General features: G+C 37.0%; 1 protein-coding gene across 1 annotated transcript in view; it reads right to left on the reverse strand.

Annotated features, from left to right (window-relative positions):
- Positions 1 to 901: 901 nt before the first annotated feature.
- LOC114527828 (transcriptional repressor NF-X1-like) overlaps positions 902 to 24,018 on the reverse strand; it is a 31,399-nt gene continuing 8,282 nt past the window's right edge. Inside the window, exons 2-26 of the mRNA XM_028549528.1 lie at positions 13,266 to 13,352; positions 12,693 to 12,743; positions 12,553 to 12,613; positions 12,083 to 12,154; positions 11,060 to 11,163; positions 10,661 to 10,696; positions 10,399 to 10,443; positions 9,972 to 10,032; positions 9,605 to 9,819; positions 9,200 to 9,312; positions 9,076 to 9,106; positions 7,993 to 8,072; positions 7,804 to 7,912; positions 7,424 to 7,543; positions 7,078 to 7,157; positions 6,880 to 6,984; positions 6,505 to 6,630; positions 6,035 to 6,126; positions 5,328 to 5,426; positions 5,139 to 5,180; positions 4,426 to 4,509; positions 4,100 to 4,166; positions 3,477 to 3,622; positions 3,259 to 3,369; positions 902 to 2,705 (exon numbers count right to left, since the gene is read on the reverse strand). Coding sequence (XP_028405329.1) covers positions 2,642 to 2,705; positions 3,259 to 3,369; positions 3,477 to 3,622; positions 4,100 to 4,166; positions 4,426 to 4,509; positions 5,139 to 5,180; positions 5,328 to 5,426; positions 6,035 to 6,126; positions 6,505 to 6,630; positions 6,880 to 6,984; positions 7,078 to 7,157; positions 7,424 to 7,543; positions 7,804 to 7,912; positions 7,993 to 8,072; positions 9,076 to 9,106; positions 9,200 to 9,312; positions 9,605 to 9,819; positions 9,972 to 10,032; positions 10,399 to 10,443; positions 10,661 to 10,696; positions 11,060 to 11,163; positions 12,083 to 12,154; positions 12,553 to 12,613; positions 12,693 to 12,743; positions 13,266 to 13,352 — 2,201 coding nt within the window. The 3' untranslated portion in view covers positions 902 to 2,641. The remainder of the gene's footprint in view (positions 2,706 to 3,258; positions 3,370 to 3,476; positions 3,623 to 4,099; positions 4,167 to 4,425; positions 4,510 to 5,138; positions 5,181 to 5,327; positions 5,427 to 6,034; positions 6,127 to 6,504; positions 6,631 to 6,879; positions 6,985 to 7,077; positions 7,158 to 7,423; positions 7,544 to 7,803; positions 7,913 to 7,992; positions 8,073 to 9,075; positions 9,107 to 9,199; positions 9,313 to 9,604; positions 9,820 to 9,971; positions 10,033 to 10,398; positions 10,444 to 10,660; positions 10,697 to 11,059; positions 11,164 to 12,082; positions 12,155 to 12,552; positions 12,614 to 12,692; positions 12,744 to 13,265; positions 13,353 to 24,018) is intronic.

A 24,018-nucleotide genomic window follows, 5' to 3' on the forward strand; every position in this document is an offset into this window, starting at 1 on the left:
AATGCAAGCTGAAAAAGTCTATTGGTACCAATACGCAATTCTATCCGTGCTCAGTCTATACCAATACAAAGGCTGAATCCTGTTACAGTATATAGCGCTTAAAATAGTTCAACATTTAACATTCAACATCAACATTCTGCAAGTCTATTAAAAAATTTCAGTGTATTGAATTGAAATACGTTTGTCTTTGCCGGATGAAATTGACCTTCCAGGTCTTAAATGTAAAATGCTCTAATGAAAAACTAATCAATATGGCAGAGAGTATTCTCATGACCGGTCAGCCTCCTGCCGCGTTCTTTGGAGAGAAATATTACTATTCAATAATATAGTTGACAGCCGTAGATATAAAAAGAGGTGTAAAGCATGCAGGTGAAGTCAGTCACAAATTGAATTAGCCATGATTAATCGTGCACTCAACTAATATGTATTGCAGTCAAGCTAACAATTATTGCAGAAAGTGATTTGAAATTTACACCTGCTATTACCTCTCTTCCGGCCTCATGCATCACAGCAAGGTCAAAATCCTCGATATTGATTTGGAAATATTACTAATTGTATGTATTGACTTGTACTTGCTACCTTTTAAGGTAATTTTAAATGGTTTTAATGCACGTTACGCCCCATAGATATTGATCCCTTTTACAAAAACATTTTCCTATGCTATTCATATTACCGTCGTCATATATAATTGAGTCACCACACGCAAGCCGAAAAGAACTAATATTCATATTCAGTACGGCTTCAACTCTTTTGAGGGTCGGTTGCAAATGTCAATTTTGACACTTTTGACAGGTTAACTCGTCTATTTTAACTCAATAGTAAATTTGCAAAACGGAATCATATATAGCCATATTAAAACCCTTTGAAACGGATGACATGCACATGCATGCAGGTGATGTCAGCTTCATACCCAGAATCTATAGATAACTAATAAAAATGAATACATTACAGGCTTCACATAGACTGAGCATATAGCTACTGATTTACTTAAAAGCCTGCTATTTTGTAGTAAAATTTAGTTAAAAGTGCCTGTTTTTTTGCGTACAATATTCAGATCATTGAATCATTGATGAGGATGACGAAGAATTCAACAGGAATTCAAATATTTAGTCTGGCCCAAAAACCAAGACACATTCTTTTATTTCTAGTCAGTTTAGACTATATATGCTTCCCCAGCGTTTCTGAAAGTTAAGGGAATAAACCCCGTTTTGATTTTATCCAAATTTTAAAACAATCTGATTGATCTAAATCAATATCGAAGCTTTATTTTGCCGAGTTAAAGCCAACCGCCTATGTACCTACATACATGGACAGATCCGTGCATGCATGCAGGCGCTATTTACTATTATAGTTCAACTGATAATAATACGAGGAAAGAAATATGATGATAGGAAGGAAAAAATATCATATCCTGTGTTATATCCTACAAGCTCCCAATATCTTTTGAACTTGATTGTACAAGATTACGTATTTGCACAACATGCAAATACATAACAGATGATATATATCTATATACACTCAAAAGAGGGAGGGCATTGTATGCACATGCTCCCCGGCTTTATGTTCCAGAGAAATTGTGCCCTTTTTCACGAATCGAAAAAAGTATTTCATTTTCATTACAGTCCAAACGATCACGAAATGCAACTTTGAAAGTAGTATTTCGTGATCGTGCTTGATATATGGATTTAGACCAAGACCGTAGTCCAAGACCCGCTACGCTGATATTTTTGTGATCATTGATTGAAGAAAATCAACGTCCAAAAAAATGAATAATCATACTAACTTAAAATTTGGGACTAAAATCACTAAATCGTGAAGCTATGCCACTGTTCAAGACAGAACAACAGTACATGTATATATATAGTGAAGTAGCCAAACAAATTACTGTCGTTCAAATTTAGATTTAGTTTTTTCGCCATGTATAGTTGCCAGTATTGTCAGACCCATTGCACTGACGTAATACCCCCTAAGAAGACGTTGCACTGACGTCATACTCCCTGGTTTTTTAGATGCTTCCTTGAGCTTACTAAAATATTTTTTATCTGAGAGGTATAAAGAGTTACATAGGTGACAAAAATAATTAACGCGGTAAAGTTTCTTCGCTGGCTAATTTTTCTGTATCTTACAAAAAATTTACGTTATTTGCAAACTTAATTTGTCCTCACACTGTGACGTCACGTCCAAAGGGTCGCTACCGCAGCCAATGTCGACGATATTTAAAGCCTGGTTCTCAAATGTCACCGACGGTCGGCGATGCCTATCGTGGTTTGGAATAAACTTTCTTCGTCACCGGCCACAAACAGTACATCGCCGACTGTCGGCGACATATGAGAACCATAGGTTTACTTATAATATAGATATATATCAATGACGCGGTAAAAATTGTTTAAGGGTTATATTAGGGGACAAAATTATCAGCAATTAATTCGCAAGTGGGGTCGCTAGCGTGTAATAAAGGCTCAACATGGCCGTTACAAATCTAAGTTTAGCCAACTTAATTGAAAAAAGTTATAGTGTATAGCTAATAGCTACGGTATTTTTGTCGCGCGCGTGCGGAAAATATACTGAAACAGTCTGCATATATTATTTGAAACACCCAAATCCACGACAAAATTTTACTTTCCTTTCATAGCTCACAAAACTAGAAGTCATCGGCGAAGTAATCAACTGCGTCCCTTTCTGGCGACTGCCGTCTCTCGATAAATCTACATTAAATGAAAAAGACGGCCAGATGTCTTTTAACTAATAATATCAATATAGTTGCATGTGAAGAGGTCTAAGCTTGACCTGAGTTTTAAGAAATTGATAAAATTTCTGTACTGCATGTTGATAGAGCTATAATTATATAAGAATGGATTGAATATGGACAGGACAATGGTCCCACTTGCAAACCTAATGTATATTCACTGTTGTATATAGAGACGTCTAAAGAGTTTTCTAATACCTTATGTTTCTAATACCTCGGCGATAAAAAGGAGATTTTCTGAAAGAGCTTACTTTTAATTAATAAAATTGCCAAATTTGGTTTTCAAATTTGACTGTAAAAAAGAAAATCAATCCACATAGAAAGGAACACAAAGGAAGAATAGACATCGTAGTTTAACTACATGCAGGACCTTAGTCCAGGTGCGAGGAAATCCTACTATCTTTTTTTCGTGTAATCACTCCAAATTAAGATTTGTGTCATTCGTATCATAATTATTATGTGAATCAATGTACAGTCATAACGTGCAAAGCAAGAAGCATAATTGAACTTACCTCACATTTCCAATTCCTTCTTCCGGTAAAACAGGTACGGGCGGAGGTGGTTGAGGGTTCATTTGACGTTGAAGTTGTGATGACAGTTTTACTCGAGGACACCGTGACTCTCTGCGAAACACAAGAGGAAAAATGATAAAATATACTTTCTAGACAGAGTCTAGGTTTCCAAATAATGGGCCAATTGTATGATAAAAAATGTCGATATCCCGACTTACTTATTAGCAGTAACGACCGTATTTCTGTCCGGTTCCTGGTCGTAACTAATCGACGTGCAACCGTACATCGTCGCCAGCTCATGGATGAATCGCCTGTTCTTGTTGTTCATTGGTGCAAATGAATGATTCAGTTGCTGACTTTGTACCTGAGATAAAGATATATTGATTAGGGTAACTGCATGATGGTAGCGATTTGGTCATTAAAACACCTCATTACTTCAGCAGTAAACAACCAATTTTCTTTGGTGATGGGAAGTTTCCATTTAGTGCAAAATGTCCCGTAATCGATAGAAAATTACCGAGGTATTAACGCCGAGGGACATTTTGGCCTCGGGCTGTTTTGGAGGTCGAGAGGAAATATTTTTCTATCCGGACTGACCAAAACGGTGAATTCAACTTTCGGTCGTATTATAATTATATATTATATAATCAGCCTCAACAAAGGATTACAAATAAAACAATCCAAACCTCATTCGTTCAATTTACTTTTATCGTGACAATAGTTAGTCTTTTAGTAAATTATTTTAGTAAAAAACGAATACACTTTCTCTCGAACATACGATATAGAATTCTGCTGCTGATTTGTAAAAAAATAATGCATGTATATCATTTTAGGCCTATACCTTTGCAACGTTCTTGATTAGATTATCTAAGGCATTCTCAACCAAATAAACAAACTTCATGTTCGCTCTAGAAATGATCAAATAGAGGAAATCAGAATTAATAAAATAGCTCAGCTCTAGTTAAAGAGCAGCCCTGTAGCGGAACAGCGGAAAGGCCGTAATCCGGATTACAGTATGTGCTAATGTGCATGGTTCATGTTATTATCCCATTCAATATCGTAAAAGCGGCTAGGCTTGAGGCGAATATTGCTACTCAGCAAAAAACTCGGCAAAATACAGCAGTCGTGTTCAACGGCAAATCACATTGTAAAGAATAACACTAATACCTTCCATGTTCTTCCAAGAAGTGAGGATATTGGACGATTTCTGGAGTTTCGGGACGTGAAATACCAAGAGCTTCTGCAAGTGCCCTGGGAACAAAGATGGAAAACTAGTGTTTAAACACGGTAGTTGAATCCTAAATCGTGACGGAAAGCATCCACCTTCAGATGTAAATGCATGAAACGAAAACCTTTCCACTACGTAATGTCTAATTTGTACTTTGAAGTGAAGTTTTAGAAAAAGTTTTCCGGTGCATCATTGCACTGAATCAAGATCTTAAACTTTTACAGACATATGTACGCAAAATATATTCCCGCGAAATGTCGACTTTTATAGATAAAAAGTCTGTTTTAGAAAAAAAAAATGAAACCTTTTATCAGTGTTTGAACACTGTAATAGTGTATAGGGTTCAAAATTCTCAATGGAATTCCTAAGCCATATACCGCACATGCAGACCTATAGTTGGATATCACACATGTATAGCTGCAACTGCATGCCCTACATAAATACCAATTTATTGACCATGCAATTAGCCAGCCTGCATGAGGATTTTGTCCCTCTATGTAAATTTCCAGTTATTATAATTATTCATTTTTTTAGAAATTCATTGTTTTCACAACCAGTGAACACTAAAATATTAGCATAGCGGGACAAATCGTCAGGCGCCTGGCTACGCTACTGGTGACACGTAAGATTAAAATTTAAAAATTCTATATACCTGTTACGTTGCAGCCGAGCACATTCACTGTCGCAGTCTAATCTAAAATGAGAAAAATTTAAAAATAGATCGAAACATTACGATATTACATACTTTAGGCCAAAGTGATCAATATATAAATATATTGAACGCTACAAGACCTAAATATACAGATTAAGATATTCAAATTTTCAAAACTCTATAACTTACTGCGATTTTCTCTCGTCTAAATTCATTAGGCCACTGATATCCACAGATTGTCCTCCTTGCATACCCTTAATCTTTTCAGCCAAATTCTTTGTGGTGAACCTGCAGAAATTGCAAAAGGAAACAACGAATTCAACGTGACTGACGACTACTACCAAATATCAAAAGATTATAGTTGCTTATATAAAAAAGTTAAAAATCGGATCTCGACGCTGGAGGTTCGTTATAGCGTAACCAAGCTGTCGTGAAAGGCAAAAATCTAATCCAAGCTAATTTGGGCTGAAATATCATACTCTAAATTTAATCTAACCTTAAGTCTACAATTACGTATTCAAATTATCCTCGGTCCTGTGAAATAATTTAGGAATAGCATCACGGGTTGTTATACCTGTCACAACCGATACTTTTAAAACTATTGAATAATGCATTTAGTATGCATTTATCAAACTAATGGCATCGCCGCAATCCAGTTTGACTAGCGCCTGGTATTTTTTTCGGTTTTACCTGAATGCACATCGCAACCATTCGTAATTCATGCAACCTTTGCCTTAATTGAGGCTTTTTTAATACTTTCTCTCGTTTTGCGACTAAATGTGTAATTCTCACACGACACAAAGCTCCACCACATGCAGTGATCAGAGTAACATCCCAATTCTTGCACTCGCGAACTGCTTTTTCTTTCTATTTTTATGGACTTTGGTCATGTGTACCTTTGATAAGCTTTAGCAGCGTCCATTTTGTCACCACCTTTGAGACAAACACCATCTTCTGATTTTCGACCGCAAGGACAAAATATGCGAACCTATATATGCAAAGAAAACGCGGTTGATAGCAAATGGTAAGTTGGAAAACGAAGGCACAGAAACGCACACAGGAACAAACGGCGAACGGTGCAAAAACTAATGTCCTCCTGCAGAATTGGACCTCAGTGCTCTGCTCTCGCCACTAAGCTACGGAGTGTATTTTCCTATATTGCTATTCGTGTAGATAAAGGGTGGCTCAGCATCAGTTACCCAGGGTATATAACCTCATATATATTATAGATTATAGTTTTGTTTATGGCAGATAAACTATACACGCGTCAATTTAGTAGACAGTTCGGTTAAGAAAGGTCATGAAACCAAACAAAATGCAAAAACAGTACAACACAACGCGCAATGTAATATAACAAGCGCTTTACCTTGCTTTTACAAGGGATGTTCGGACACTCTCCCTCATGGCACGGCGCCCCGCAGAGATGCCCACAACTCTGTCGCGCTAGAACACAAGGCTGCTTACAATTCTCATCTTCCTTCAAACATGGCGGCTAAAACATGAAATATAAAAGAATACATAGCGTGATAATCCAATATAGGAGTCCAATGGTAGTACCAGTGATAACACAGGGGTGGGTGAATGGAACATTTAAATACTGCACCTAAAATCAAATGAGAAATTAAATGCATCGTCTTTCTTGTAAGCAGTTCAATGCAAAAGCCTTATTACCTCTAAAACTCCTTGACACTCGTCCTTCGAAAAAGCGTTAATTGATTTTATAATTTTGATCTATACTCACCCTATGGCATCCTTTGAGGCAATTGTGTTTTCCACACTGAAGAGGTTTTCCACATTGTTCACCGCAAGAAACTGATTCAATGTGACATGGGATGTTGTGTCTTTGCTTAAAAAAAAATAGAAGCTAGCATAAGCAACATGCTACATATGCGAAACTTTTTAAAATTGTTGTGACTTGGAGGAACGCACGATTTAGTACCTTATGTTCACCCATGCACAATTTAGAAACCAACACAGTACACGGAGGACACTGTTCTTCATAATGGCAATTGTGTTGCACTAGACAAATTCAACAAAAAAACATCTGAGAACAGACGTCGTACTCGTATTCTTAATATTCTTAATGGATAGACAAACGAAGCCATGAAACGTAAATACAATTTATCTTGTATTCTATAAAAAAACTGTGACATTATAATTTCATGATACATTTCTTTGTGAACTACAAAGTTTTACAAATTACTGCTTCACAACAATCGTAATAATATATTTCTTATTTTGATAGCTATATAAACGCATGCCTTTAACCTCTATAAGTGTTTTACCTTCGTGTTCACACGGATGCATTCTGGAACAAGGTCTGTGGCAAACTGGAGGAAGTTTACCACACGGGATGGGTGGCTCTTGAACTGTCGCTCCACAGGGACAGAAAACCTCATCAAAACCTATACAGGAAGAACGTGACCTTCATCATTTTCATCGTTCCTTGTGCCTTTACTATCAATGAGGAGTGGGCTAAAGTAATTGCATGGTGCTACACATTGTTTTTAACACAGTCAGTTTTTGTGTTTTGATGCACTTGCAACTACTAAAGCGCTTAAAAAAGTCTATAGCCAGTCTGCATCTACAGCAAGTTTTTCAGTTAACCGGTCTGATCATAAAATGTTTTAAAAAAGTCATATTTTCAATTTAAGGATTACGGTACCTGCCATTAAACAGGGTGGACAGGTTCCTGCGTGACAAGGTTCCATACATTTATGTTTCCCACATTTTAATTTCTTTCCACAAATTAACGTACAGTTGTGTTCTGTGCCCTGAAAAGACATCGAGAAGCCATATATCAAAACGCTACTTCTTTAAAAAGTACCACAAAAATCATTGCAATTTAAATTACCGGACAACATTTTTGACTACATCTGTGACGACCGCAGTCAAACTTCTTGTTACATTTTCTTTCACACATGAACGGCTCATCTTCAGTAATATTGGATAAATATTAATATATATATATATATATATATATATATATATATATATATATATATATATATATATATATATATATATATATATATATATATATATATATATATATATTTGTTTATCAATGAATGTTCTCCGGATTTAAAATTGTTTTTTATTGAGCTTTCGACTCGGTACTTCGAGTCTTCTTCAGAATATCTAAATTATTTACATGTGTATAGCTATATATATTTAAGTTTCGCACTGTTCTTTAAGACTCTGTATACGTTGAGAGCGTCTGATTGGTTGTTTTGAAGTTGATCTGATATGATTGGTAGTTGAGGGATGCGTTGTCATGGTTGACTGCATTTCGTTGTCAGGGATGGTCGCTGTGGAATGATTAGATTGTTGTGTATCAGATGCGGGTGGATTTAATAACTAATAATAACTTAAATCCACCCGCATCTGATACACAACAATCTAATCATTCCACAGCGACCATCCCTGACAACGAAATGCAGTCAACCATGACAACGCATCCCTCAACTACCAATCATATCAGATCAACTTCAAAACAACCAATCAGACGCTCTCAACGTATACAGAGTCTTAAAGAACAGCGCGAAACTTAAATATATAAAGCTATACACATGTAAATAATTTAGATATTCTGAAGAAGACTCGAAGTACCGAATCGAAAGCTCAATAAAAAACAATTTTAAATCCGGAGAACATTCATTGATAAACAAATATGCCTGGATTACAAATTTTTAAACATATATATATATATATATATATATATATATATATATATATATATATATATATATATATATATATATATATATATATATATATATATATTGTACTGTGCTGTGCCGTGAAATATAACAATTCTATATAATAGTGTAGATAAATAGATAACCCAAAACCAAATTAGCCTTTTGGCTTCCCTCGCTAAATTTAGATTTAGGCTAGATTAACTATGTTATGGAAATATTTATAGTCAAATTACCTGATAAATTCAATTCACTACATTTCGTTTTCTAAGAAATAAACAAAACGTCAGATATATGCTATATATGCAAAGTTGCGAACGGACAAAGCGAACGGATAGGTCACAACAGAAAGTTTAATACCTTCGACGTTGCTCGACAGCGGCATTTAACAATGGAGTCGCCATCACATGAAGAACAATCACCATGATGACATGACTTTTTACAGCGATGTTCGGAAACTCCTTTCGTCAAATCTACAAGCGATGTAGTGTAAACGATTTACAATAGACCATATCCAGCAAAATATTTATCAAACACACGCAACAAAAGCATGCATTCTTTTTAAATAAGAAATCGGTCTAAGTAAAGAAGTGAGGTCTGCCTCTACTTTTTTTTACGATTTTGTTTTTCTTCCTAACGATGATCCAAAACAACGAACAGGTGAAATTGCACGAAAATAAAACCGTTTTTTAGGAAAAAAACATCCATTCACCGACAAATCGCTGATAATAACTGGGATTAATATGCTCAATGGCCACCACATACCATTATATTTTGCGCATGGCAGAAAACGATCGCACGTGCTTCCACACGTAGGAATTGAATCCAGACAAGAAATTCTTTCTTTTCCATTCAACAATTCAGCGGTCCTCATTTTACCACAGGGACAAAAAACGACAACACCAGGTTTAAGTTCACAACCAGGACAGTTATCCACATGGCATATTTTCTCACATTGATGATTTCCACAGTCAAGCTTTCTAAAAATTTTGTTACGACAGGAAGAATTAATGTGAGGGCAAGCAGTTTACTTCACACATGGACCAATGAATGGTAACTATGCCTTTATGTAAAGTAACTTTATGTAAAATATTAAAGGAGGAAAAAAGAACATAGCAGTAGTATGACATACTTGGAACAAACACCACCGCATGAAAAATATCCAGCTTTACCATCAATGTAAGTGGGGAAACCTGTAACGTTAGATGTGTACAACTTTAAAGTACTTCGAGTTCCAATTAGTCTATATATGGTTTTCTATCACGCGAATGCAGTCGTTTCAATATATTTTCAAAGGTTTATTTTACTGGCGCTTTCGTGAAGTAACTATACATTGAAAGTATTAGAAAAAAAGGGTTACTAATCCAAGTACAACATCTATATATAAGAATGATGTAATTAATGGCGTGGAGCCGAAGACGCCCATTTCGGAAGCGCATTCACACGAAATTTCAGTCCTCCTACTATTTTCCCACGCCACTAGTTCAACAAGAATGAAATAGCCGTACTCCATTATTCAACCTATCCAACGACATTTCATATTGTCTTTCAGTACTTACTAGTGCCACAGACAGCTTCAGTCTTATTTTGACCACAGTAACAACCTTTTAATATCAAACAAAAAAGACTTTAAAGAACTGTAATATGGTCAAAACATTTCATCGACTATTTCACTCATGAACTAGCATTAATTGAATCCAAGAGAACAAGACATATAATTACTCTTTAAGTTCTCAAAAAGGGAAATTTGAATACAGTATTTTATATATTGTCTCATTAGCATGTTTCTATATGTTAAGCACACTAAGTACATGTACTTACTCTGCTCTTGCAACGCAACACATGGCTCGCAAGTACCTATATATAGACACAATTAAATACATAGAATATTATTACAGACTAACTGTTATATAGCAAATGCTGTTACAGACAAGCAAATATACCGAGCTATAGGGTTTTCAGCCTTTGATTATTAATGTAATTATACATTCACTATTATACAGGGGGTCCCCAAAAAAAAGCAGCCACTTAAATATGCAGAGCATTAATACAGCTCTAAAGCGCAATAGATAAGCACCTCTGGGAATTGAAAATGGCTCTTAATCCTTCATTTACAATGCTAAAAGTCATTTTAGCTGAACTATGGTGCAAACCAGAACAATATTAATATTCTTGCATATCTAAGTGGTTGCGTTTTTTTTGGGACACCCTGTATTATACCTGCATGGCATTTCTCCTCACAATGATGAACCCCACAGTTGAGGGTCTTTCCACATGTCAACGAGCATGTCAAATCAGAAGCGTTACCGCATCGTACTGAGGTACTATTTAAGCGATTAAGGTACACAACAGATCCTAAATAGAGAGCTAAAGCCTGGTTTTCATATTGTATGCAAATAGTATGCAAATTTTTCTTGCAGCTGGTATGCAAATTAACCTGTTTTTCAAATAATATGGTCTGAAATGGTTTATTCATGTTCTACGATCTATTGTCAGTGATCAATGAAGTAAAAAAATTTCTTCGATATATACAAAGATTTTATGCACCAATGACATCGCCGATGAATTACGACATATGAAAAGCAGGCCTTATGATTCACCACGCGGCCAATTCGACGACGTGTTTGGAAAACAAAGAGGCTCCACACGCGAGACGATAGGTATATAATTATGCATAATTTGTGGTCCCATGACAGCGTTGTCATTCTTACGACGCCTTTAAATGGGGTATTTTTAAGGCTTTCGATGACATGAAAGCAGCTGCAACGTGAAAGCTGTTTAAAGCTTTAACTGCAATTTCAGCCAGACATCGGAGGTTTATAGCACAATTAAAACGTTTGTACGATTATTTCAAAGCCCTGGCAGCATGGATTAATTTCCCGTAGCTTATTTCTAGCAAAATAATTGAATAGCGACGTCAAGCTAAAAGTCGCTTGCGTCACTGAATAAACCATCTTTCACTGAATAAACCATAATGCATCGTTCGAACTTTTTCCACGTTTAAAAAGGAAACTACATCCCTCTTCAGTCAGCCACATTTAATTCAGAATCTTTTAACAAATGCTCAATAAAAAATGGAGCAATCAATCATCAAATTCTGATGTTCGAAAGACAACATAAATATTGTCTATGTTTCTATTTCTACGTGTGAAAGGTATCAAACCCTTTAACTTGCTCTTAAGATAGACAGTGCATGCATGGACCTTTTTTCCTACAATGTGCGACACACGCAAAAAGGGATACGTTGTTTTTCCACAGGAGCAGTCTTTTGTTATCATAACAGGGCAACTTGGACAAGGGCCTGGATGGCACAACCTATAAATTTAAAATGAATATATAGCCTAGTAATTTCGCATATATAATTGCAGGGCTTATAACTATATTCGTAGGAAAAATATAGTAGGAAATGTTTAGTGTTTACTATTTCATTTTGATTGTGAACAAAAATTACAATGGTACATTATTTATTATTTGTATATTTTACTGTTTTTTCGCGATGTATACTTGTCGCTTAAAAACAAACCAAGAACGCATTGTTACTTCTTTCGGAAAAGCTAAGTTGTTGAACTACCAATTGTAGTTTGCGTAGACAGCATGCAGGATATGATATACGCTTAATGACTTTGCGTTCATGTTAATATTTCAATTATCGCACTGCACGATATATCCAACGACATACATAAAAATAATATTATATTATTGTATTAACATACTGGTTACATGGGTGGGCACAATCTTTTGCAATTCGTTTCTTTAAACAAAGCTCTCCACAGCCTATAAATGAATATGAATACATGAATATATGCACCCGTCCCCCCAATGGAGCGGTCTATATAGCTACGGCCCTGCTTACTGTGAGGCGTGATTCCATCTTGAGGATACCATTTTGGCTCTTCAACTTTTCCTACATATGAAAATCAAGTTATACGTATTCACATTCGGACCCTCGTGGGGAAGTTAGTAGAAAGTCACTTTATTTATTGGAAATGTTGTCCGGCACGTTTGCAACGATAGCATTCGACACAAAAAAACACAACAGCTAGGAAATTGTGCCACTACCACAGAACTGTTTCGCATGACAAGCGTTAAGCTACACTCATCAGTTAAATAATACAATATATTATTACAACAGCACAACGACTATATACAATATAGCTAATTGCGACGTTAAGCAATGAAAAAGCTTTCAAATTGGAGTCATTTTTGTTGACCTTTACATCGCAAATACAAATATATTGTCTCTATATATAATTTATATCAAGCGCTATATGCATGGAGTCAAAGAAACGACGGCTTGAATTCGAAGTCCATGCAAAGGCGCTTACATGTGTCAAGAGCCGATTTCTGGTTCAGCAAGTCTTGTTTCTCATATATTGTTAATTAAATCGCCTAACACTCGACATCTATACAAACATCTTTAACTTACCACAAAAACATCTGTACGCATTTGGGACATTACGTTCCACGAATTGGCAAGCGGGACATCTCCAGCCGCAACTCTTTCCTTCTCCATCTTAAATGATTATAAGATATAACATATAAGTAAACGACCAGTGTGGCCATAAGCTGAGGACCTTCGTCAGGAGAGTTAGTATGGCTTACTAACTCTTCTTACTAACTCTCCTGACGATCGAAGGCCCTCAGGTCAAAACGTCGAGAAGTGTTTTTGTGTAGGCCTATATTTTAGGCAGTTGTTATTTGAAGACGCTGCCACGCTGCTCCCTGATTATATTGGAACGTATCTACAATTATATATTTTATAATTTTATAATATATAATATATAATTTTTACATTTTTACAAATAATTCAGTATTTACAATTTACTTATGACAAAAATTTTTTAGTTATACATGTTAAGTGAACAATCATGCATATATATACTTTTGAAAAGACGGATATTGTATATATTGGATAAATCTTCCTAAACTGTTTATGTTCTCAAAGAGTTAATCAAAGTTTACATCGTGACCGAAATTTAGTATCCAAAACACCATACAACAAAGGGTTTAATGCTGAGACTCCAAAGTAGTAAAGGACAAAAAACCAATAATAGCTCGAGTTATTCAAATCGACTATTCCAAATGTAATTAAAATGTAAGCAATCTGCTGAGGAAACCCTGCCACCAAAAAACAAACGAATATCGCAAAACTTATTACAAACGTGCGTGCATTTCTATGATGAGACAATCGTTGTATCAACGAACGTTCAGTTTCCAAGGAATTTGATGCATTCATGCGTTGGATTTTCCTACTCTGTTTCACGAGTTCACTGCAAATTCTCCAATATGTCACTCCAAGAAATGCGACTGGAATGAAGAACTGGACGGCTGGAAGAAAGACATCGTAGCTTGTTTTCAGCGATTCAGATGACCAATTTTCAGTGCAGAAATGAGGCGCTTGGAATTCAAGAGCCAAAAAGAAAGGAATGTAACAAAGAAAAGAGATTACATATGCGGCAGCAGAAACAAAGTGCAGTTTCAATCGACTCACAGCAGGTCGTAGAGGGTAAAAGACAGCACGATAGCGAAGCATTCCTGTTAAAACCATGAACAGTACACCCGCGAGAAAAAACGTTTGAAGAAGAAACCACAGTTTACAGGCGACAAACGAGGTCGTTAGTGGCTTTACTGTCAAATATCCAAGGCGTCCGATAGCACCCAGCAAAGTCAAAAGATCACAAATGGCGAGTTGAAACACCAAGTAATAGTGTCTGTTCTGGAGCAAATTTTGTCGACAAACGGTGAATATTACCAAAATGTTTCCAATAGAACCAAATGTGATAACGAAATCGATAAAATACCAAACAACGGATGGAGGGACTTCTGGAAAGGTTGAATTCGTAGACGTATTCATTGCCAAAGTCAAGTACTCCAAACAAAAAGTAAGAAAACTGGTGCAGCTGGCAGACAACCTAATACATGCAAAGCAAACGCCAAATACATGAATAGCAATTAAATAAGACGTATTTCGCTGTGTAGATTAATTTCATGCAATTTGATTGGACGTACGATGTTTTTCACGTGTGAAAAATGCCATACACGGCTTTTGATTGGACGTACGATATTCTTCACACGTGAAAAATTGTCGTATGTCATTTTGGCGGCAATTTGTTTACATTTTTTTTCAAGATGGCGTGGAAATATAGGAGTGAGATTCAAAAAATATTTCTTATATTCAAGATATTTTTACATTCAGCACATTCTCAAATCTTTCGGAAAGAATATCTATAACTTCTATTGAACAAAATTAAAAAGAAACTGAACGGTAATAAATATGTTTTGATGCATAAAGTTTCGATTTTGTTGCTCGCTGTGTTTTTGTATATTAAAAGCGTGTCGTTGTCAAATTGATCTCTACACACATTTAATAAACAATTTACTTCATGGTTGACCCTTCACAACTCGTGCATAAAAATCGTACGTACTCGCCTACCATGAAGTAATCTCTATATAGTATAGTTCTCAACGCCAATTTTGTAACATTGTACATTTTGCTAATGTTAACTGAAAAAGTAAAAGCAGCTAGGACTTACATCTATACCAATATTGTCGTAGAAGTAATTATACAGGTAGTTTTATACATATAACTATATACATATATTTATGCATCTATATAATTAATCTATATTCCTAAATTAATAATAAATCTATATATATATATATATATATATATATATATTCCTAAACTATATTTACGCTCTTAACTAGTTAATCAAAGTTTACATCGTAAACACAATTTTGTATCTAAAACTCCATACAACAGAGGGTTTATTGCTGAGACTCGAAAGTAGTAAAGGCCAGAAAACCAAATGTGATAGTTTATAATATCTAATACCCCAGAATTGTGTAAAAGGAAAGAGATATGCAGAGGAGATCCTGCCACGAAAAAACAAACGAATATAGCAAAACTTATTACAAACGTTCGAGCATTTCTATGATGAGCGAATCTTTGAAACAACGAACGTTCAGTTTCCAAGGCATTTGATGCATTCATGCCGTGGATTTTCTTACTCTGTTTCATGAGTTCACTGCAAATTTTCCAATATGTCACTCCAAGAAATGCGGCTGGAATGAAGAACTGGACGGATGAAAGAAAGACATCGTAGCTTGTTTTCAGCCATTCAGATGACCAATTCACATGCAAAACATTCAGTTGCTCCAAAATCAAGAACCAACAAAAATGGGATGTAACAAAGAATAGAGATAACATATACTGCAGCAGAAACTAAGTGCAATTTCAATCGACTCACTGCAGGTCGAAGGGGGTAAAAAACAGCACGATAGCGAAGTATTACCATTAAAACCATGAACAGTACACCCGCCAATAAAAGGGTATCAGGAAGAAACGACATCTTACATGCTATAAATGAAGTTATCAATGTCTTTCCTGTAAAATACTCGTAGAAGTATTCAATGTTGCGGAGGAGAGTCAAAAGATCGCATACTGCAAGATGTAACACCAAGTAATAGTGTCTGTTCTTGAACAAATTGTGTCGACAAACGTTGATTATAACCAAAATGTTTCCTAGAGAGCCGAGTATGATAACGGAAGCAAAAAAAAATACCATCCGACGTCAACGTACAGAGGGTGTTCAAACAAGGTTGTATTCATTGACGCATTCATGGCAAAAATAATTCACGAAAAATAAGAAAATACGTGCAGCTGGATAACAGTCTGGTATATAATAAACGCCAAATATACATGAATAATAAATATAAAACGTATATATATATATATATAGTTTACACTTTAGTACTCTTGTGTACACTAAGTATGGACGTGAGTATACAAACGTAAGCTTCGTTGACAGCTGCCCAAAAAAGACAAAGACACGTATGAAGGGTTTCACCTAAAGGCCAGCCCTCGTCAGGAGAGTATAAGTATATATGCCCATACGAATTTTCCTGACAAATGCCTATATATAGACCAAAAGTCGACTGTTTTTGTCAATCATTTTAGGCAGTTGAGACATCACATTTAATAGAAGACACTGTCACGCTGCTTCTTGTTTATCATATAGGTAAATTTTATTTTGGTTTATAACACCTCTTTTCTTTTATTAAATATATTTAACAAAGGTTAAAGCTTTTTTTTTTGCTGTATAATACAATTGATTACAATACATTTTGAACGCTTTTCTTAATCTAAAACTCCATACATCAAAGGGTTAACCTGCAGCCACCTCCACCACCACCTTGCCAAAATGGAGATGCAGCACCCCACATCTCCCCACTCCACGCACGCTATACGCCCCTTTTTCCTAACAAAGGCTAGGCCTAGTATATATAGGTCGACGTGTTCCTGTCTTACACCACATTTGATGCGAAGTTATTAGAATACGCTGCCACGCAGGTCTTTGGTTATACAGGGGGTGGGAAAAAAGTGGCCCCCAACGAAATGTGGCAGACCTGTATCACTATAAATGAGTGTAGCGCGAATATCTATTATGTATATTTACGCATATTACTTTATTTTTTGGAGCCAGATGATAAAAATTGTGATTATAAAGTACAGACTAAGAAAATAAAATGCATGCATTTCGTTGCACTTTTCATAAAAATTCAAGATGGCGGTTTTCAAGCAGATATGCATGGAAATTATGTAATTGTTTGTCAAACAACTGTCTAATTCACAGCAAATTCTTGAGAAATGCCACCAAAATTTGAATGAACTAACTTATTAACAGAATTTCATTCATGAATCATGTGTAAAATTGTGCTTTAACGACACTAAATGACAGAATACAGTCCTCTGAACTTTGAGTGTTTGTGTGGTAATGAAAATGTACCCAAAACCCACCTATATAATAACGAATTATACCTACAAATCTTGCGATATATCTACAATTTATTACCTTTAAAACTGCGCAAACACATTGAAAGGGACCTCATGCACTCCGTGTGTAAAAGCAATATTTTCAATTTCGCAAAAGGGCTTTCCGCTGATGATATAATTTATCACATACCTACTTCAATACGTGAAAAAGGTCTAAGCGAAATATACACCCAACGATCGATATGCGATTTTTAAAGAAGTGCAGCCATGTGTTTCGTTTGTTTCCGGCTACATTGCACTGTTAGTGTAGTTCTCAACGCCAATTTTGTAACATTGTACATTTTGCTAATGTTAACTGAAAAAGTAAAAGCAGCTAGGACTTACATCTATACCCAATTTTGTCTTAGAGGTAATTATACAGGTAGTTTTATACATATAACTATGTACATATATTTATGCATCTATATAATTTATCTATATTGCTAAATTAACAATCAATCTATAATCCTAAACGATTTAACTATGCTCTTAAATAGTAAAAAATCAAATGTTAATCAAAGTTTACATCGTAAACACAATTTTGTATCCAAAACTCCATACAACAGAGGGTTTATTGCTGAGACTCCTAAGTAGTAAAGGCCAAGAAACCAAATGTTATAGTTTATCGTATCGAATACCCCAGATATGTGTAAAAGGAAAGAGAACTCCTGAGGAGATCCTGCCACGAAAAAACAAACGAATATAGCAAAACTTATTACAAACGTTCGAGCATTTCTATGATGAGCGAATCTTTGAAACAACGAACGTTCAGTTTCCAAGGTATTTGATGCATTCATGCCGTGGATTTTCTTACTCTGTTTCATGAGTTCACTGCAAATTTTCCAATATGTCACTCCAAGAAATGCGGCTGGAATGAAGAACTGGACGGATGAAAGAAAGACATCGTAGCTTGTTTTCAGCCATTCAGATGACCAATTCACAAAACATTCAGTTGCTTCAAAATCAAGAACCAACAAAAATGGGATGTAACAAAAAATAGAGATAACATATATTGCAGCAGAAACTAAGTGTAACTTCAATCGACTCACTGCAGGTCGAAGGGGGTAAAAAACAGCACGATAGCGAAGTATTGCCATTAAAACCATGAACAGTACACCCGCCAATAAAAGGGTATCAGGAAGAAACGACATCTTGCATGCTATAAATGAAGTTATCAATGTCTTTCCTGTAAAATACTCGTAGAAGTATTCAATGTTGCGGAGGAGAGTCAATAGATCGCATACGGCAAGATGTAACACCAAGTAATAGTGTCTGTTCTTGAACAAATTGTGTCGACAAACGTTGATTATAACCAAAATGTTTCCTAGAGAGCCGAGTATGACAACGGAAGCCAAAAAATACCATGCGCCATTAAAGTACGGAGGATGTTCAAACAAGGTTGTATTCATTGATGCATTCATGGCAAAAAGAATTCACGAAAAGTAAGAAAATACGTGCAGCTGGATGACAGCCTGGTATATAATAAACGCCAAATACATGAATAATAAATATAAGACGTATATATATAGTATACACTTCAGTACTCTTGTGTATACACTAAGTATGGGCGTAAGTATACAAACGTATAAGCTTCGTTGACAGCTGCCCAAACAAGACAAAGACACGTACGAAGGTTTCCATCTAAAAGCCGGCCATCGTCAGGAGAATATAAGCATATATGTGATACGAATTTGCCTGACAAATGCCTATATTTAGACCAAACGTCGACTGTTTTTGTCAATTTTATTTAGACACCACATTTAATAGAAGACACCGTCGCGCTGCTTCTTGTTCATCATAGGTAAATATTATTTTCATATGTTTATAACGCCTCTTTTCTTTTATTAAATATATTCAACAATGTTAAAGCTATTTTAGTATATCAATATTAAAATAAAGTTAATGAAGAAACGTTCATATCAAGGTGTGTCTTCGGCTTTGGCAAAAAACATATGTTTGCGGGCGGCATGTCAGACATGCGTCAAACCGGCGCTCCAATGCATTAGTAGATGCAATATGGCATCGCACGCGAACATCATTTGACCTGCTCAATCCAACCAATTAAACTCCTTTTCCATTTGGCGCGAAAAAAACAACCAATAACATTTCAGAGAGTCACGCATAAGCAGCATGCACAAGCTCAATCTTCTGAAAAAATCGCTCTGCTCAAAGACACAGTTCGCAAAATTAAAAGGTATTATTTACGTCAAATCGAAAAAAAAAAATTTATCATGCCTCGAGCCGCACGTAGTCGAACAACACAACGCCAATGTAATATTGCTTGTTTCTTACGCTTTCTCTATCTATGTTTCTATATCCCTTACATAACTAGATCTCTCTCAATTAATGTCAATCAATCCCCTATTCAATATCAAGTCTATATTTAGCTATTACTGTCCGTGTCTATATATATATATATATATAGACATCTCTCCATTTGTTTAATGAATTATCAAGTTTGGGTTTATTGCATTTCCAAAAAGTTCTCTCTGTCTACGCTGCCTTGTTGACCTGCTCACCACTGGTTCTGGCGTTGGTTCGATGAGTGCATCTCCTCTCGGTGCGTTCCAATCATCTTCATCTTCGGATTCCTTTGCGGCGTCTGGTATCTTCTTAAAGAACGATACATTTCTTGTCACCTTATGTCTTTGGTTTTCAGCTACTATTGTAACTCCTTTACGTTCAAGCACCGTGTAAGGAGTTGGTTCAAACTTGGTTGTAAATTTTTTTTCTTCTCTGTCTAAGAATGACTGTGTCTCCCACTTGTATCTCTGACGGCGCCACTCTCCTTCGTTTGTTTGCGTATTCTCTCCCTTTGTCTTTGGCATTGGAGTCATTCGATTTGGCTTCTTTATGTCTGTTTAGTACTTTAGCTTTTGGGTTCAACATGGGTAAGACTCCTCTGACAGGCCGATTAAAGAGAAGTTGATCGGGCGGTATGTTGGTAGAACAATGGGGTGTGGTGCGATAGCTTAACAGGAACCTCGAAAGTTCTTGGACCCAGTTACGATGTTCTGAACGGGCTGTCTTGATTGCTTTTTATTTTCAGTGGAATTCCATGTCGCGCGAAGATAGCATCGGTTTTTGGTATAAGTGCTTTAGCAGATGTACTTGTGATGATTTCAGCCTCCGGGTATCTTGAATATTTATCAATTAATACTATGATATACTGTCCGGTGGGAAGCGGGCCGTAGAAATCTGCATGTATATACAGTTTGCCAAGGACCGTCCGGCGTTTCTGGAGTTAGTAAAGGCTGGGGTGGATCGGTTGGACCATTAATTTGGCACGGAAAGCAGGTATCGATCTCTTCTTTGACAGCTTTATCTATGTTAGGGAACCAGGCATACTGACGTAACAAGGCTTTTGTTTTGACAAGTCCTTGATGATCGCTGTGAGCAAGTTTTACTATCTTCACTTGTAGAGTTGATGGTATTATAATACGTGTTCCACGGAGGATTACACCATTTGTATGGTTCACTGTTATTTCATCTTTGACGTTTATGAATGGTTTTACATGACTGCTGCCCCAGTTACCAGACTCAACTGCTTCTCTTACTGCCTTGAGACTCGGATCCTTTTCCGTATGTTCCTTGATAACCTGTATTGGAATTGTGGTTTGCGCGGCATTAGTCGAGATGAAGTTTATGTATTCTTTAGCAAGATTGTGTTTTGGTATCTTCGATTGCGGATGTCGTGACAGGAAATCTGCTGGGTTAACACTGCCTGGTTTGTAGATAACATTGAAATGGTATTGCTGAAGTCTTAGAAACCAACGTTCTATTCTAGCTGGAGGTTTGGACCGAGGATTGTTGTAGATCAACTGTAATGGCTTGTGATCAGTAATTAGGTTGAAAGGTGCACCGAACAGGTAAAGGTGAAAATGTTCAATGCCCCACACGATCGCGAGGGCTTCCCTCTCGGTTTGTGAGTACCGTTGTTCTACTGGGGATAATGCTCGGCTGGCATAAGCGATGGTGTTGTCTTCGTTTGTTTTTGGATCCTTTTGCGTCAATATGGCAGATAAACCAACGGGACTTGCATCCACCAGGACTGAGGTCTCTTTGGATGTATCGAAATGGCTCATAACTGGACTGTTAGTCAGAGCACTCTTTAGGTCTTCATATGCTTTCTGGTGTGTTGTCGTCCATGTAAAACGAGCGTTTTTTTGGGTCAACTTTCTGAGTGGCTCTGTAATGGTCGCGTAGTTTTTGATGAACTTAGCGCTGTAGTTAGCCATTCCTAATAGACTTCTCACTTCACCGACTGTTGTTGGTGGTTTTGTATTGTAGGGTATTCTACCTTGTTCTGTGAATACCAGCCCAAAGAATTCAAGATTCTTTTTGAGGAATTTGCACTTTTGTAGATTGAGAGTCAGGTTACTATCTTGCAGACGTGTAAGTACTTCTTCTAACGCTTGGTCATGTTCCTTTCGAGTATCTATCTATCCTCGCAACGTTAAAAAGCAACACCATCACATTAAACTCAGTAAGGGTTTCTTCCAAGATCTTGAAATGTGGAAGGATTTTATATTAAATTGGAACGGGGCTAATTTCTTTTTATCTTCCGAATGGCAGGATTCAGATAGCTTAGTGTTATACACTGATGCCTCTGGGACACTTGGGTATGGCGGCATATTTGGGACCAAATGGTTCCAGGGTACATGGCATGCTCACCAACAACTAGGAGTTCCCGGTATAAGCATTGCATGGCAAGAACTTTTTGCTATCGTCGTTGCATGTCAAATTTGTGGGCCCCTACTGTGCGATCAACGCATTAAATTTAAGTGCAATAATGAGGCAGTCGTCAACATGATTAACACCAAACGTTCCAAAATCCCTCGGGTCATGGATCTGCTTCGTCACTTAACTCTTCTTACCCTGCGATATAATATGTACATTCGGGCAACGCACATTTGTGGAAAACGGAACGAAATAGCAGACTCCATTTCTCGTTTTCAGCTTCAGCGATTCCGTCAACTGGCACCGCAGGCGGATATCAACCCATGTTTGGTCCCCGAAATAATGCTGGCAATCTAAACGATGATATTCAACGCTATATAAATCTTTCCGCTGCAACAACAACTAAGCAGACCTACAGCGCAGGCGAAAAAAGTTTTGAGCACTTTGTAAATTGGTTTAGGCGACAAAAGATCGAACATTGTCTGATTGTCTCCCTGCCAATGAATCCCTTTTGACAGAATACGTTGCATATTTGGCCAGAACTATCAAGTATACATCGATCAAAACATATTTGGCGGCCGTCCGCCACTTCCATGTTCGCCACGGTCATACTCTGAATTTGCAAAAAATGGTGCGGCTGCAACTAGTACTACGGGGTATAAAACGATCAGAGGGGGATTAAGTTCGAGTTCGCTTACCGATCACCATTCATCACTTAGAACTCTTCCGCACGTTTCTTGCTGTCCCTAACACTACAAACTATGATTCCGTTATGATCTGGGCAGTAATGACTCTGGCATTTTTTGGCTTTCTCCGCTTGGGGGAGCTAACAACAAATTCGAAATTTAACTCCAGTATACACCTCACGAAAGATAATATCGCATTTCCCCAAAGTACAGCAATGGCCCAGCCTAATTATATGACAGTTCACCTTAAAGAATCCAAAACAGACCCCTTTCGCGTAGGTCACACGATAACTGTTGGGGCCACAGGGACCGCACTTTGCCCCGTTTCGGCCATGAAGCACTATTTAGTACGGCGACCAAAAACCACCGGCCCTCTCTTTATTCATGCATCAGGCAAACCGCTCACGAAAAAACGTTAACTGCCCAGACTCGAACGTTGTTACAGAAAGTTGGTCTCAACGCCACGGAATATGCTGGTCATAGCTTTCGGATCGGCGTTGCTACGACCGCAGCATCGGCTAACCTGCCTGCTTGGCTGATCAAAACGTTAGGACGCTGGTCTTCTGATTGTTTTGAACGTTACATTCAAACACCTACCTCAACGCTCTCAAGCGTATCAGCCACACTGGCCAATATTTCAAAATATTGATTTCCTATTTTGGGGGGAGGGCTCCTTCGTCTATGGGGATACACATTCTGTGTATTGTGGGAGGAAGCGCTCCTGATTGTCACGTTCAAGCCCATAGACTCAGCATTAAGTTATTGTAATCATAGATCAGTCGAATCGTATACTGTCCAACTAGCGTGTGCGGTTGGTCAGGTTGATGTCTTAGAGGCTAGCTACCTCTTTCATGGTATGTAGCGTGCGCAGTTGCAGAGTCCTAATGGGGAGAATATAAACCCCAGGACAACGATTTAAAGGCCATTTAAGAACGAGTCTTTGGGATGAAAGAATGACCACAAAGAATTACATCCTATAGGAGTGCTTCCCCCAAACC

Source organism: Dendronephthya gigantea, unplaced genomic scaffold (genome assembly GCF_004324835.1).
Source record: "Dendronephthya gigantea isolate DGI-Jeju-01 unplaced genomic scaffold, DenGig_1.0 000047F, whole genome shotgun sequence".
NCBI classification, from domain to species: domain Eukaryota; kingdom Metazoa; phylum Cnidaria; class Anthozoa; order Malacalcyonacea; family Nephtheidae; genus Dendronephthya; species Dendronephthya gigantea.